A 17,228-nucleotide genomic window follows, 5' to 3' on the forward strand; every position below is an offset into this window, starting at 1 on the left:
GAATGCCACCTTTCCACCTTGAGTTAGGAAGCCGTCATTAATCCCCTAGAAACAAGAATTTACAGGTTTGGGGATGCACAGAGACAGATCCAACATCTTGGCACTTGCACCGACTGGATTCCTCGCAAAATACGTGTCAAGCCTTATTTCCAACCAACTCTTGTTTTTTCCCCCTATATTTCTTGCTTCTTGAACATTTTCCAGACAAGACATATCCTGCCTGTAATAAAGTTATGGAAAGGTTGGTCTTGTCTTCACAAAGACAATGATATGTGTTTCTGATCAGCTGCTCCATCTACAACAAGATGAACGTCACAGTTCCTCCACTTGTTAGCAGTGTCTGATATAATATGTGTCATTAACAGGCATCCAGTATACCTTGAATGATACACAGGTACCTGTACAGAAACTAGACATACACCAATAAATCGAGAAATGAAAGGAAATCACAAAACATTATACTCCATATTACTGATATAGTACTTAACTGTTATAAAAGTGAAGGAGATGTCGGGTTGTCTGCTGTTCAGTCGCAACAACAGCTGAGAAATTATATTTCATGTTTTGTATCAAGATGACAGTCAAGATGATGAGTAAATATGAAAAAATAGTGGTTGTAAAGACTGATCAATGCCTGAATGTGTTAACAATGTATTGATATCGTTACCTAACAACAATAAAGAGTAGCAGAAAAACTACCATGTTGTTTCAGTTAATCGCAAAGAGAATGAGAATACTGACACACATCAGGAGGGACATTATGTCAGGCTCGAAACCTTACATTGTTACAATGAATTATGTGTTTATTGTTGTACACAAATCTGGATATACATATCCATGCTAACCACGTGAAGATTTTTAGAGTAATGAGATAAATTTGACCTCAAACTTTGACATGGTGACCTTAACCTGTGGTAGGGCAACTTTTCAATTGATTTCAGTCACCTTACATTGTTACAATGAATTATGTGTTTATTGTTGTACACAAATCTGGATATACTTATCCATGCTAACCACGTGAAGATTTTTAGAGTAATGAGATAAATTTGACCTCAAACTTTGACATGGTGACCTTAACCTGTGGTAGGGCAACTTTTCAATTGATTTCAGTCAATTATTTACAAATAATGTTCAAGTATATGGTCCATTTTCTATACCAAGCAATGGTGACGTAGACCTTTGACCTTTCAACATCAAAAGCAACTGAGAACAAGCACTTCCTTGAAAGCAGCAATTGAGAAAGTCCAAATGTAATGATATTAACAAAAGGGAAGATATCTTGCAGAAGCCTATTTTCTATTTATAGTAACAGAGATCTTGACCTTTGAACTCAGAACACAAAAAATCATTCCTACAGAAAAACTTCCTTTTGAAAAAGCAATGAACAAAGTTTGAATTTGATTGATCCAACAGAACTTAAGAAATTGTGCTGATAACAGAAGAAAAAACCAGAGTCCCAAATGAAAACCTGATGACTTGATAGGGCACCCTTATCTCTGATGTGTGGCCCAGACCTATAATAATGAAAACATTGGAGTAAATTTGGAGTTGAAGGTGGTTATATCTAATGTACATAAATCACATGACAAATTCTTCTAATATATTACAAAAAATTCTCCATTTCGGCATGTGGTGCCTCTCAGAACCATACATAACATTAACTTAAGAGAAAAGAATCCTTATTAACAGTGTAGCCCACTTGTTAGTTATTTAAATTTTTGATACGGGTATGCTAATTGATCAAATACAACTGATCCCCTCTCAGAATGTAGGTATTCCAGACTTATGTTCATGAACACCTGTCAATTATTGACATACAACCAGATATCTTCACTCGTCAGAAAAAAATCATCATTTACCAGTAGTGTCTGTTCTTCATGAATGATATTAAAGGGAAATATGTAAGCCATGTAATCAATTCACACAAACTGTATCAGCTATCAATTACAACTAGCATCTTGCATGTCAACGTGTATGAGATTTGTTGTTTAGGAGTTATGACAAAATTCCGCAGACAAGCATGTGACTTGTGATGTAAGAACAAAAGTTATAGTACATATAGCAGTCTCAGTAATGTGTAATTAACTCAAGAAATCGGTTATACTTGGGAGGAGCTTGCAGTATCTAGATTACAGGGAGCTCCAATAGTCGTTATGAAGGAGCACCAATATGGACAATAGCCTGGGTTGTGGAAGGAGCCAACAGTATTTATAATGAAGGTCTCAGCATGAAACTCCTACAAACTCTACTGCACACAAATTAAATCTGAGTTTCGGTTGGGTGCTCTGCTTGAAATCATGACAAAACTAAAAGGCAGTTAGCTTAAGAACAGGAACAGAAAGGAGATTGTATAAAGATATGAAATCTTATGACAGTTCTTTCTGATCCAAAATGTCTAGTACCATATCCTTAGTGAGACTTTGGAAGGGGTGATACAGCTGGGTGTCAATTAAACAATTATGTCCAGTATCACCCACTCATCTGGTCCTCATTAACCCACCAAATGTAAATATTGGGAGAAATGCTGAAATATTTACTGTGTTGATAGGTTGGATATCACTACACAGATTCTGTACAAACAAACATTTATATACAGAATAGAAGTATAAATGTGACCCTGTATTTCACATACTGACACTGAACTGTGAATAAAACCTGCTTTCTGCAAGAGTGATCCAATACCCCATGAAAACACATTAAAATGAGGCCAAAAAGCACCAAATTCTGAATTCTCCAATATTCAAAACAAATCTTTTGGGTCAGTTATAGCAAGTCTTAAAAAAAGCTTAACTTAGTGTATTCACTTGAAATTTTCTATTCATTTGATGACAGTAGTTAATTGGATGTAATCTTCATATGGCCCGTCGGTTTTTAAGAAATGGATCAAATTAGACTGGGATAATTTTTGACACCTTTCGACATTTTCAGATTTGAAAAGTCATTTTAGATAGGGTTAACAGTTAAACATTGAACAGTTTTATTAATAAGGCTTACTGTACCTATTTAAATTAACACAAGAGAAAAAGAAGACTTTTTTTCCCCACAACCTTTTGTTTCAAGTAAATTATATCTAAAGACTAGAAAATGTCTAAAGAGAACGGCAGCGCCACCTCTGGAAACCATGAATCAATTAGAACTTGTATGGTATGATATCATAGGGTAAGTATGCATCAAATCTGAAAACGAGACCTCCAGACTCTGATTTGAAAGAGGACAGATGACAGAGAGGGACAAAACTATTAAACGGTAGGGGCTTAAAATAAAACATGATCAATGAAGGAATGATCATAAAAAAATGTTCAGCTGAACACATTTACAAAATTTTTATCAAACAGAATCGTTTTATGAGAATGAAGGCCAATGGCAGTAAGTTTAAGCAATTTTATCTTTCTAAGCTAAAACTTCATATTCACTCAGGAGACTTGGAAAGCCCAGGGGACACAATAAACTGTTGCCTATGGACTATAGATGGTTGAGATGCTATCATAGTTGGCAGCGCAATATATCTTCTGGGTGTCTCAGACCACATAGTGTTCATCATCAGTCAGACACGCTAGTCCCACTAACCTACTTCATCACCTTGTCTACACCTGAACAATACAGTTGTTAGCACACCAATTACAATGTCATTTCTCTGCACCTGAACGACTTGGCACGAGACCTAATGGCCAACAAATGTGCAGTTGAGTACTAAGTAAGTGGGTAGGAAACAGCCATGTCCTGCAATCTATTTGCCCTTTGACCCATAGAAGCCATCAAAAGCCTGACCAACTGGTTGTTACAGATAAGTTGAGTACCAGGCATAACCAACAGTACTGGACATGAGAGTGTCACCCTGCTAACAGATTAATAATTATATAACATATAATTATAGAAGTCTGTCATCTTTAATTTTTAAAAAATCATGTATCAATTTCATATTTGATTTTTCAATCTTATATCTTATATTATCACATAACATTCTATTTAAACATCTTTTGCTATCATAAATGTTTGTGTGTTGCGTTTATTACCCCATGAACAGTCAGGGTCATTTTGAGGCAGGATCTCTGAAGTAACTGTTGGTTACCTGACTGAACATCATGAACAGTCAGGGTCATTTTGAGGCAGAATCAATGAAGTAACCATCGGTTACCTGCCTGAACATCATGCAGAAGATCCATCTCATGCTAACCATACTAAATAGGGTAAAGTTTCTTGCCCTGAAGTACACAATCACTACAGCACAGGGCAGTCTGTGATATGATTCTCTCAGATATACAAAGAGCCCCAGGTAGGGATAGAACTACACAACAAACCTCATCAGCCTGATACAACAGTGATGCAATTATTTCATAAAATTACACTTGAGCTATCTTTACAGGGAAATATGAGGTCCCAACATACAACCCATCAGTCAATAAATATAAGAAATGGAACAAGCTAGATTATCTATAACAGAACATTGGAAAATCTCTGACTTCCCCTCCCTCCAGGGAAACATTCACCCTCAGTAAGGATACATTCACAGAGGGAGGCTGAGTGGTCCTAATTACATAAACTATGTTCCCCTCCAGGAATTTGATGATATGGATGTTTACCGATACTATCAGCTGTAGCTCCAAACCATGCTACCCACAATCTATATACAAGTTTCCATCTCCTACAAGTCATTTACTATAATATATGAAGTATAATACTTTAACCTGGGAGGTCAAAGTTTTAACAACTGAGTTTAAAAAACCATAGTTTTTCATGTAATTCTACAATTTTATTGCAATGCATAAGTTAACAATGAATACCCCAAAAATCTGTACAAAGATTAAACATCACTAATACATCATTTATTAAGTACTCTAAATCCTTACAATTGTAGGAGTCTGTAAATCAGAACTACACATTCGATCATTTTGGTTAAAATAACTAGTAGAAACACATATTATCATTTGTGTTCTTGCTTTGTAAGCATTAGCTAGATCCTAGGCTGCAGTGTTAGACCTGGTGTTATACTTGGGGTTCCCAATACAAACTCCCAGAGTTGCTTCTGTGTATACAGTGTGAACAAGAGATCTGACTTAATATGTTATTCCAGGTAATTAGCATGATACAAGTCTTGATGATTTGCATTAGATCAATTATCATAAGGTTTCATCCTGGACCTGAGGTGTCACCTTGGACTTGAGGTATCACTCAGGACCTGAGGTGTCATCCTGGACCTGATGTGTCAAACTGGATGTGAGATACCATTCTGGACCTGAGGTGTCATCCTGGACCTGAGTGTCAACCTGGACCCGAGGTTTCATTTTGGTCCTGAGGTGTCACCTGGACTTGAATTGTCACCTTGGACCTGAGGTGTCACTCTGGACCTGAGGTGTCAACCTGGATGTGAGATACCATCCTGGACCTGAGGTGTCATCCTGGACCTGATGTGTCAACCTGGATGTGAGATACCATCCTGGACCTGAGGTGCCAACCTGAACCATAGGTTTCATTATGGATGTGAGTTGTCACTCTGGACCTGAGGTGTCAGCCTTGATGTGAGATACCATTCTAGACCTGAGGTGTCATCCTGGACCTGAGGTGCCAACCTGAACCATAGGTTTCATTATGGATGTGAGGTGTCACTCAGGACCTGAGGTGTCAACCTGGATGTGAGATACCATCCTGGACATGAGGTGTCAGCTTTGACCTGAGTGTCAACCTGAACCATAGGTTTCATTATGGATGTGAGGTGTCACTCTGGATCTGATATGTCTCCCCGGACTTGAGGTGTCACCCTGGATGTGAGGTGTCATCCTGGACCTGAAGTTTCACCTTGAACCTGACAGTGGCACCATGGACCCATATCCTCATCTTACCTATAAGGACTCTGAAGTTCTTGTGTAAGTAGATTTCATATCCAGATAGACAATGGTAAAATTACCACTGAATTACATGTTTAGTTTAGTTAACACTGAATTACATATTTGGTTTAGTTAACACTGAATTACATATTTAGTTTAGTTAACACTGAATTACATATTTAAGTTAGTTAACACTGAATTACATATTTAGTTTAGTTAACACTGAATTACATACTTAGTTTAGTTAACACTGAATTACATACTTAGTTTAGTTAACACTGAATTACATACTTAGTTTAGTTAACAATGAATTACATACTTAGGTAAATTAACCACTGAATTACATGCCCAAGAAAATATACCACTGAATTAGATTCACACATAAAATTACCACTGAATGATACACAATGATAGGCTTATAACTGAATTACTTATATAACCTAAGTAATTTTGTGATAAAACTTAAGGGGCGCACACACAAATTTAGACTCTACGTCAGGCCTATTGCAGGATAATTATATAAAATTTGTTTTTTCTCTACTGAATAGTCATAGATATATGTGGGCTTATTACCAAGCAATGGCTTATTGCCAAATAAACTGAGAATCCAAAGCTGTTATATTAGCAGTCAATTTACAATCACCATCATGATTTCTTGTTAGTACCTATTTAATCCAGGTGCATAAGTTTCGTATTAATGACCTGCATCAAACAGCAATGTTAATTGTAATCTAACACAGTGGTGTATTGGTCGTCAGCTAATCTGTTCCCCACCTCAATAACTAGGCACTGTCTGTCATCATAACACTCTCTAATCATCTCTGGCATCACCATTACCTACAATAAACCTTACTTTTTTATCTGATTATCAACCACTGTCGTTCAAACCAATTTGTTTCACTGGTACTTATAGGCCTGTGTCATAGATGTAATCGGTGAACAGAGTGATATGGCGACCACATTGTTTTTAATGTAATTACTTCAAACTCTCAATACAACATCCACTGAACATAAAACTGACTAATGGTCAATCATGAATGACGGCACAGCCCAATGTGACATTATAGCATGTACCAAGACTTAGAGCTGTAGGCACTGAAAATTCTATCACATACAAAATTTCAAATTAGATCCCATCAGAGAGAATATTATTCTACACATTTTCATTTGAGTGAGGCTTTAGAGAGCTGAAATTCTATTTTTCCACCTCAGAACAATACTACCTGATTATATTCACAGCGCCATAATGACACTGGTGTATAAAGTATAGCTGTCAGTTTGGGCCTCCAGCACCTGAGAAGCAGAAACCAACTTGCATCACAGTTTATAAGGAACAGACGATAATGAAGTGGTGCTACAATTATTTTAAATTCACATCCATTTCACAGCTGCTCTAAGTACAGAGAACAGAGGTAATCCTCTAACCTTTGTAATCCAAACCTCCAAATCGGATCTGGTATTTACTAACCCCAACTGTCCATAAAAACTACCTACAGTTTCCTTTTCCCCTTCCTCTATCAGTGTGTCACCTTTACAGTTTCCCCTTCCTGTATCAGTGTGTCACCTTTACAGTTTCCCCTTCCTCTATCAGTGTGTCACCTTTACAGTTTCCCCTTCCTGTATCAGTGTGTCACCTTTACAGTTTCCCTTTCCTGTATCAGTGTGTCACCTTTACAGTTTCCCCTTCCTCTATCAGTGTGTCACCTTTACAGTTTCCCTTTCCCCTTTCTCTATCAGTGTCACCTTTACAGTTTCCCCTTCCTGTATCAGTGTGTCACCTTTACAGTTTCCCCTTCCTCTATCAGTGTGTCACCTTTACAGTTTCCCCTTCCTGTATCAGTGTGTCACCTTTACAGTTTCCCCTTCCTGTATCAGTGTGTCACCTTTACAGTTTCCCCTTCCTGTATCAGTGTGTCACCTTTACAGTTTCCCCTTCTTCTATCAGTGTGTCACTTTTACAGTTTCCCCTTCCTCTGTCAGTGTGTCACCTTTACAGTTTCCCCTTCCTCTATCAGTGTGTCACCTTTACAGTTTCCCCTTCCTGTATCAGTGTGTCACCTTTACAGTTTCCCTTTCCTGTATCAGTGTGTCACCTTTACAGTTTCCCCTTCCTGTATCAATGTGTCACCTTTACAGTTTCCCTTTCCCCTTTCTCTATCAGTGTGTCACCTTTACAGTTTCCCCTTCCTGTATCAGTGTGTCACCTTTACAGTTTCCCCTTCCTGTATCAGTGTGTCACCTTTACAGTTTCCCCTTCCTGTATCAGTGTGTCACCTTTACAGTTTTCCCTTCCTGTATCAGTGTGTCACCTTTACAGTTTCCCCTTCTTCTATCAGTGTGTCACTTTTACAGTTTCCCCTTCCTCTGTCAGTGTGTCACCTTTACAGTTTCCCCTTCCTCTATCAGTGTGTCACCTTTACAGTTTCCCTTTCCCCTTCCTGTATCAGTGTGTCACCTTTACAGTTTCCCCTTCCTGTATCAGTGTGTCACCTTTACAGTTTTCCCTTCCTCTATCAGTGTGTCACCTTTACAGTTTTCCCTTCCTCTATCAGTGTGTCACCTTTACAGTTTCCCCTTCCTCTATCAGTGTGTCACCTTTACAGTTTCCCCTTCTTGTATCAGTGTGGCACCTTTACAGTTTCCCCTTCTTCTATTAGTGTGTCACCTTTACAGTTTTCCCTTCCTGTATCAGTGTGTCACCTTTACAGTTTCCCCTTCTTCTATCAGTGTGTCACCTTTACAGTTTCCCCTTCCTGTATCAGTGTGTCACCTTTACAGTTTCCCCTTCCTCTGTCAGTGTGTCACCTTTACAGTTTCCCCTTCCTCTATCAGTGTGTCACCTTTACAGTTTCCCTTTCCCCTTTCTCTATCAGTGTGTCACCTTTACAGTTTCCCCTTCCTCTATCAGTGTGTCACCTTTACTGTTTCCCTTTCCCCTTTCTCTATCAGTGTGTCACCTTTACAGTTTCCCCTTCTTGTATCAGTGTGTCACCTTTACAGTTTCCCCTTCCTGTATCAGTGTGTCACCTTTACAGTTTTCCCTTCCTCTATCAGTGTGTCACCTTTACAGTTTCCCCTTCCTCTATCAGTGTGTCATCTTTACAGTTTCCCTTTCCCCTTTCTCTATCAGTGTGTCACCTTTGCAGTTTCCCCTTCCTGTATCAGTGTGTCACCTTTACAGTTTCCCCTTCCTGTATCAGTGTGTCACCTTTACAGTTTTCCCTTCCTCTATCAGTGTGTCACCTTTACAGTTTCCCCTTCCTGTATCAGTGTGTCACCTTTACAGTTTCCCCTTCTTCTATCAGTGTGTCACCTTTACAGTTTCCCCTTCTTCTATTAGTGTGTCACCTTTACAGTTTCCCTTAATCTATCAGTATGTCACCTTTACAGTTTTACAGCTTCCCCTTCCTCTGTCAGTGTGTTTATCGTGTATAGAAGATAAAATTTATAATAATTATCAAAAGAAAAATTAGATTTTGGAGAATTTCTATGATCAAGACATGTACAATCTTCAATTAAAATAGTTTTACACCTATTACCAGTACTAGTTGGAATATTAGGTTTTTTAGTGTTTGTTATTGTTAGGCTGGATGAGAGGTGTAAACCACTGGTAAGACCTGGATGTCTTACAAATCAACCATTATCTAAAAAAGAATCAGAAAGAAACTCTAAAGACAAATGATATTAAAGTTATTTTCAATCTAATAAACATTACTTTCAATGAGTGACTATATTCATTTTCAAGTTGATATACCAATGCATTCCACAGAACTACTCCTATTTTATATGATTCCACTATATATAAATGGCACCCTGACGTAGGAGAGTATTATGTTACAGATGCTGAGCAGTGAGGAAGTAGGAAGTAAGAGTTGTACACAGCACTATCTCCCACTATCAAAGCATTCCCTAAACCAGCCAGAATCTTCATCAGATAACACATTGGAATTTGTAGGGAAGGATGGGGGAGTGAGGTCTTCTGACTAACTCATTCAGGTCTATCACCTCTCTAGCTATTTACACCACATCAGATTACACACTCCACTTATAGTCTATTGTGAGAAAGATGTTTGATATTAGTATTGTACTCCTCAACTGGTGATTAAATATATGTCATTCTTTAAATTTCAGCACCATTACTGTCAAACACTAAATGCTGGATCTCTGTTTATTTCAAAAATTGGCTAGTGTGACCTTAACAACACAGATTTATATCAGTCACAATCTGATATTCAAACCTACGTGTTACACTGCTATGTTTTTCTGAGCAATATTTTGACATTGTTAAGTACTTGCATATACACCAAAGGAAATGATCTTGCTATTAGTTAACAGTAAACACATTTTTCAATTATTGGTGTAAGGCAAGACATTTATGATTAATGTGATACCTAACCAATTATATAACTGATGTTTACTTGAAACTAGTTCTTACATAACAAAGGCAGACTGATGTCATCTAGAAATTACTGCAGTAAGTGTTGCTTTGCATGATATATATCTCCTTCCTGGCAATTTGATGCTCGAGAACAAAGGGCCATAACTCTGAATAGTGTAGTAGTAAGTCTACAGCATATGAAGTTAGGCAATTGTACATAATTGAGTTTAAATGTTAAAACAGATTTGAACTGGACAAAATGAGGGAGTTTGACCTAAACAGCCCTTTCTAGTGAGTACTGATCAGATTGGCCTTTTAACAAATCAAATAAATGTACTTAGAACTTACCCTGATTCCTACATCAGAAATATGGAAACGGGACCTGAACTGAATTCTATGTACTAAATGCTCAGTCAATAATTTTGTGTCAAGGTTGGGCACATGGCTAATGACCCTGATGTCAAGGTTGTATATGTGGCCAATGACTTTGTGAAGTTCAGCATTTCAAAGGACCATTAGATGGTCAGGAACATTCACTTCAGGGCAAATGGCCAAATAAAACTGATTTCTATCAGACAAAAATGGACAAACCACAGAGACTATTAGGCCCACCCAACAGATATTATCTTAGTGTGGTTTGGCATGTGTACAATATATTAAGATTGTTAATTCTCTTAATAGATTTCCCAGGTACACCTCTGTTATTTCTTAATCTGATCTGACTTGCAGACATTATACAACACCATTACACATAACAGGAAACTAAACTGAAGTAAGTACATATAGGATGGTAACTACAGTAACCATGGTAACTGTACATAATTTTGTTGTCATCATACCTTTTTGCACTAAAGATATTGCATTTAAGAATGAAACAGCTGACTGTAGTTTCTTCATGTCCCGGATAGGCAAGTACTGCATATTCATTGTTGCATTTATTTGTTAAAAATTAATATGCTAAAATTTGATTATGCAAAATTTATGTCCATTATGTTCCGTTCCTCATTCCTTTATGGCGCTGATGCGACTTGACATTGTCAGCTGAGTTCCTGAAATTTTTCATTTCACTTATTTATTTTGTTTTCTGACTTATCCTATTACTTAGCTACGTTTGTTTTTGCTCATCTTCGGTTTTTTGTGACTATTTTGAACTCATTTCAAATCCACTTCAACTCAACGTCTGTTCACATAGAACTAATGTTCATCACTAACAGAGGGCTACATACCTATACCAGCATGTGTTCAAAAGTTAGAAAACTTCATTTAAACAGAATTAAACAAATTAAAGCCTTCACGTGACATATTTCCCTTTTTAAAGGTTTAAAATGGTATATGATAAAGTTTTACTTTCTTTGTTTGAGTGAATGTCGGTAAACAACGCCACTGACCAGCATGAAACAATGCCACTGACCAGCATGAAACAATGCCACTGACCAGCATGAAACAATGCCACTGACCAGCATGAAGCTATTAAGGTCAAAACAGTGTTTTACCTCAAACTGACCTCCATCTTCCATTATATATAAACATGTTTATTGGCTTGAACGGTTATTGTTGATATTACAACAATACATTGTCTATCAACAAAGAACACAGCCTCCAATACCTGTTCAAGTCACTTGCCAAATTCCACATCTCCAAAACACACTCCAACAAACTTAACCAGACATTCATTATTGGGTCAACAGTGTTACAGTGTTAGTCAGCTGTCCTCCCTCCATTTCTATTGACCTGTGGTTGATACTGATGTGACTGGTCAGTAGTACTACTGGAGAACTGGATCTCATTCAACAGACCATGACTACATGCAGCTATATTTGTGACCTAAATATTGACCAATACAACAGTAAACCTCCCAGTGACCTACTTAGTCTTCAGACGTCCCAGGGATGAACCCAGACTCAGCTGCAATGTAACCAGGAGAAACAAGCTGGGTGGAAAGATTCTTTTCAACATCACTTGTGAAGACATCAAATCATGTGACATTTAGTACTTTTTACCAGTTGTAAGAACAGATAATCTACACAGACAGGCAATCTGAACTACATACTACAGACACAAAGAAGTTAAACATGCTGATTGTGACAACCCATCTATCATCTTTATGATATACCAAGAAAACACATCAAAATATATGATGGATTATAAAACAAGAATTTCCAATGAAAACAGGCTTAAGCATATTCCTAATAATTTCAAATTACATCTATGAGAAAGTGTACGGTGTGGTACTTCTATCAGTTTCATCAGTGCAAAAACATGAATGTCTTCACCACTGTCAAACATAATTGTGAGTGTGACTTTATCATCCAATTCATCTGAGAGCTTGAGTCCATTGGGAAATCTGTTTGCAACTTCAGTTTATCTTATGATATTAATAAGATGGCCAGATATCAAGCTATATTTGTAAGGAAACCAGAACTTGGTTTGACGTCACAAAACTCGGCTGGAAGACAATCTGGCATCAGTGCCTGGACTTTTTTTTTAACTCAACCTAACTGACAAAGAGCCTAACAGACCTTGTTATTGAACAGCTGTAGTGACGTGATTGCGTTGGCAATCAGTAGATGATCAAGGAAAGGTCAGAAGAAAAACTTTCCTGTAAGGTGCTGCCATCATTACAATACAGCACCGTTTTAGCACCATAATCGAATGACCATACATCTGTTTATTGTTGGGTATGTCAAAATTTGAGCCTTTCTCCCTCTGTGTGTTATAATATAGGGAGATAATTTTGTCCAGATAATGAGTTTTCATAAAGAACAAACAGTCAACAAGGAGAGCCTGCCACATGAAACAAACGGCAATAACCATTCAGCAATATCAGAACATGAGATCTGAGACAGATCTTGATTGGTTTCCACCATTCTGCATTACTAGAACAAGGGATCTGAAACAGATCTTGATTGATTTCCACCATTCAGCATTACTAGAACAAGGGATCTGAAACAGATCTTGATTGATTTCCACCATTCAGCATTACTAGAACAAGGGATCTGAAACACATCTTGATTGGTGCCCACCATTCAGCATTACTAGAACAAGGGATCTGAAACAGATCTTGATTGGTTTCCACCATTCAGCATTACTAGAACAAGGGATCTGAAACAGATCTTGATTGGTGCCCACCATTAAGCATTACTAGAACAAGGGATCTGAAACAGATCTTGATTGGTTTCCACTATTTAGCATTACTAGAAGAAGGGATCTGAAACAGATCTTGATTGGTTTCCACTATTTAGCATTACTAGAAGAAGGAATCTGAAACAGATCTTGATTGGTAACCACCATTCAGCATTACTAGAAGAAGGGATCTGAAACAGATCTTGATTGGTTTCCACTATTTAGCATTACTAGAACATGTAATCGGAAACATATATTAATTGGCACCCACCATGGTTTGATTTTCACTCATCCTTTCAAAACTGGATCTTTTCACTGTTTTCCTTTAACTTGCTCTTAACTTATGAAATTTGGAAATTCCTTTTAAGAACCAGCAAACAATAATCATTACATGTCAAATTAAAACTAAGCTGCATGTCAGCAACTGTTTTTCCTGATCAACCTCAAAAAAAAAAAAAAAAAAAAACACAACTAGAGACTAAGGAATCTACATGTGAAATATGGGAGAAATCCATCCAGTCCTTTTCTAGAAACAAAACTGTAACAAACTGTCAAATCCTAGATAACCACCTATCAGCCAGTTTGCTTAATTTCTGATCCTGCAGTTGCAAAAATCGAAAGAACACAACAAAGTATAAAAGGGAGCCTATATAATTTGACTAAGACACTTGCGGACAAGTTGGTTTGTGTGTACAGCAGAACCTTGTTAGTCTAGACAGCTTGGTTTGTGTGTACAGTAGAACCTTGTTAGTCTGGACACTTTGGTTTGTGTGTACAGTAGAACCTTGTTAATCTAGACACTTTGGTTTGTGTGTACAGTAGAACCTTGTTAGTGCGGACACTTTGGTTTGTGTGTACAGTAGAACCTTGTTAGTCTGGACATTTTTATTTGTAGAACCTTGTTAGTTTGGACACTTTGGTTTGTGTGTACAGTAGAACCTTGTTATTCTGGACACTTTGGTTTGTGTGTACAGTAGAACCTTGTTAGTGCGGACACTTTGGTTTGTGTGTACAGTAGAACCTTGTTAGTCTGGACACTTTGGTTTGTGTGTACAGTAGAACCTTGTTAGTCTCTATACTTTGGTTTATGTGTACAGTAGAACCTTGTTATTCTGGACACTTTGGTTTGTGTATACAGTAGAACCTTGTTAGTCTGTACACTTTGGTTTGTGTGTACAGTAGAACCTTGTTAGTCTGTACACTTTGGTTTATGTGTACAGTAGAACCTTGTTAGTGCGGACACTTTGGTTTGTGTGTACAGTAGAACCTTGTTAGTGTGGACACTTTGGTTTATGTATACAGTAGAACCTTGTTAGTCTGGACACTTTGGTTTGTGTGTACAGTGGAACCTTGTTAGTCTGTACACTTTGGTTTGTGTGTACAGTAGAACCTTGTTAGTCTAGACACTTTGGTTTGTGTGTACAGTAGAACCTTGTTAGTGTGGACACTTTGGTTTGTGTGTACAGTAGAACCTTGTTAGTGTGGACACTTTGGTTTTTGTGTACAGTAGAACCTTGTTAATCTAGACACTTTGGTTTGTGTGTACAGTAGAACCTTGTTAGTCTAGACACTTTGGTTTGTGTGTACAGTAGAACCTTGTTAGTGTGGACACTTTGGTTTTTGTGTACAGTAGAACCTTGTTAATCTAGACACTTTGGTTTGTGTGTACAGTAGAACCTTGTTAGTGCGGACACTTTGGTTTGTGTGTACAGTAGAACCTTGTTAGTGCGGACACTTTGGTTTGTGTGTACAGTAGAACCTTGTTAGTGCGGACAATTTGGTTTGTGTATACAGTAAAACCTTGTTAGTCTGGACATTTTTATTTGTAGAACCTTGTTAGTTTGGACACTTTGGTTTGTGTGTACAGTAGAACCTTGTTAGTCTAGATACTTTGGTTTGTGTATACAGGAGAACCTTGTTAGTATGGACACTCTGGTTTGTGTGTACAGTAGAACCTTGTTAGTATGGACACTCTGGTTTGTGTGTACAGTAGAACCTTGTTAGTGTGGACACTTTGGTTTATGTATACAGTAGAACCTTGTTAGTCTGGACACTTTGTTTTATGTGTACAGTGGAGCTTTAATTTGTTACTGATGAAATTTTGTCTACTGATGAACTTTTGAAGCCAGGACACATTGGTTTGTGAAGAAGTAATGCTGACAGAACCACTTTGCAGCTTTAACTGTCACAGCTAGAGTGTATATTATACTGAAAGTGCAGTTATATTTGTCTACACCATTTAAACACTGATAAAAAGTCCATCTATCTGATGAAGAGTGCTACAAACACCAACTGCCCTAATATGGTCAGATGTTTTAGAAACAACATAAACAACCTGAAGGCTGCATGTTATCCATGTTTCTTACAAAAATACTGATTGATAACAATCATTTTTATCCTTTGTGCCGTTAGATCTGGGAGCATTTACCTCATTGAAGGAGAAAACAACATGAAGCTGGAAAGATAAAACGTCAGACCTATGATGGGAAATATCTGCCTCAGGTCTAGAGATGATAGTGTATCGCAATACTTTACTACAGTAGGACTAGTCAGACATGTTCAATTTCCAGTATTTCTCTAAACATATTTATTTAATTATCTTAACTTACACATGAAATGCTGTATTTGTTTTTTACAGAATGTGCGGCATTATGCCTCAGACAGAAACTTGGCAGGGGGCCAGCAATAAATAGAAAATCAGTGACGAAGATGCTGTTTCCAAAATCCGTGAAATAAGCATTTAATTTTGTTTACATACATGAAAAGGCGCTGGGTCCTCTCGACCTTCAAGCATAAGCACTTCTCCCTGACTTATTTTGATCCTTCCTAGTTTGACCTCTAATTTGTTTCTGATTTCAAGATCGAGGATTTTGTTACACATTTAATACTTCTTACTGATCCCATTCTGACCAGGATATATAATAATAATTTTCTTAACTAATCATAAAATTCCCTATTACACATATAAAGTGTATCTAATGGGGGAGGTTCCAAGTAAATTATCAACTATTTCTTGAAGTTTTATAAAGATGAGTTAATCAAGAAAACATTCGTCCTTTAATCCTTTGTTACCTTCATGCATCCATGGTTTTTCCATGATATGGGTAAAACAACCCTGACAGCATAAACTACAGTAAGGACGGGTAGAAAAACTCATCTGTATAATAGCTATCTACTACATTTCTACTATATCAACTTCCAAAAAATTTTGTTTTGCTGACTTTCAAGAGCTTCTATGATATCAAACCACTAACACCTTCATGAATTACCAGAGGATAGCCTATCTAACTGACCTTGTAGTCAGGACCAATTGGTTTCTTGCACTCCTCACAGTTGTGAGCGAACTGCTCCTGGTAGCAAGGGATGCAGTAAGGGTTTTCCTCCTTGAGGATGTAGCGACAGGCAACTAGCTTCTTATCACAGTTATGGCAAGCCAGGTGATCTTTATGGTAGTTTTGCTCCATAGCTTTCGTATATTCTCCAGAAAATATCAACTGCAAAATAAAATATTTCCATTAGTGTCATAACATGGATAATTCAACATAGTTGGAAAGTGGCATAGTGTCAGAATATACCAACGTTCTGGTCAGTCTTTTGAAATGATATTTAACATTAAAAATTTGGAGATTTATTGTGTCATGGAGTTTGTGTTATCTGGAATCTGATACAATTTCAATTCTTTTCTTCTGTTGCCCCTTGCAGGTGCCTGCCATCAGTGGCAGGTTCTGGAGGCTGGGATGGAATGCTTTGATATCATGCTGTTTTTCTTCATTTTCTCCATTATTGGGCTTTACTCTATCTACCGCTAAATGAAGTTTGAATGAATGGTCAATCCTTTGACCATGTTAACAAAATACCATACTTGTTTAAAAAAAGTCTACCAAAAAATGTAGGAACAAATTCGA

General features: G+C 37.4%; 1 protein-coding gene and 1 long non-coding RNA gene across 3 annotated transcripts in view; one reads left to right on the forward strand and one right to left on the reverse strand.

The window, feature by feature from the left end:
• The window catches only part of LOC132561018 (four and a half LIM domains protein 2-like), a 55,188-nt gene that overhangs the window by 24,040 nt on the left and 13,920 nt on the right, over window positions 1-17,228 (reverse strand). For both annotated transcript variants that reach the window (XM_060225735.1, XM_060225734.1), the window contains exon 2: window positions 16,617-16,817. In XM_060225735.1, coding sequence (XP_060081718.1) covers window positions 16,617-16,787 — 171 coding nt within the window. In that variant the 5' untranslated portion in view covers window positions 16,788-16,817. The remainder of the gene's footprint in view (window positions 1-16,616; window positions 16,818-17,228) is intronic.
• LOC132561021 (uncharacterized) overlaps window positions 5,214-17,228 on the forward strand; it is a 29,905-nt gene continuing 17,890 nt past the window's right edge. The window contains exon 1 of the long non-coding RNA XR_009554680.1: window positions 5,214-5,861. This is a non-coding gene — a long non-coding RNA (uncharacterized LOC132561021). The remainder of the gene's footprint in view (window positions 5,862-17,228) is intronic.

The sequence above is a fragment of the Ylistrum balloti genome, unplaced genomic scaffold, assembly GCF_031769215.1.
Source record: "Ylistrum balloti isolate Yb309-2 unplaced genomic scaffold, AGI_CSIRO_Ybal_v1 Utg371138, whole genome shotgun sequence".
NCBI lineage: Eukaryota > Metazoa > Mollusca > Bivalvia > Pectinida > Pectinidae > Ylistrum > Ylistrum balloti.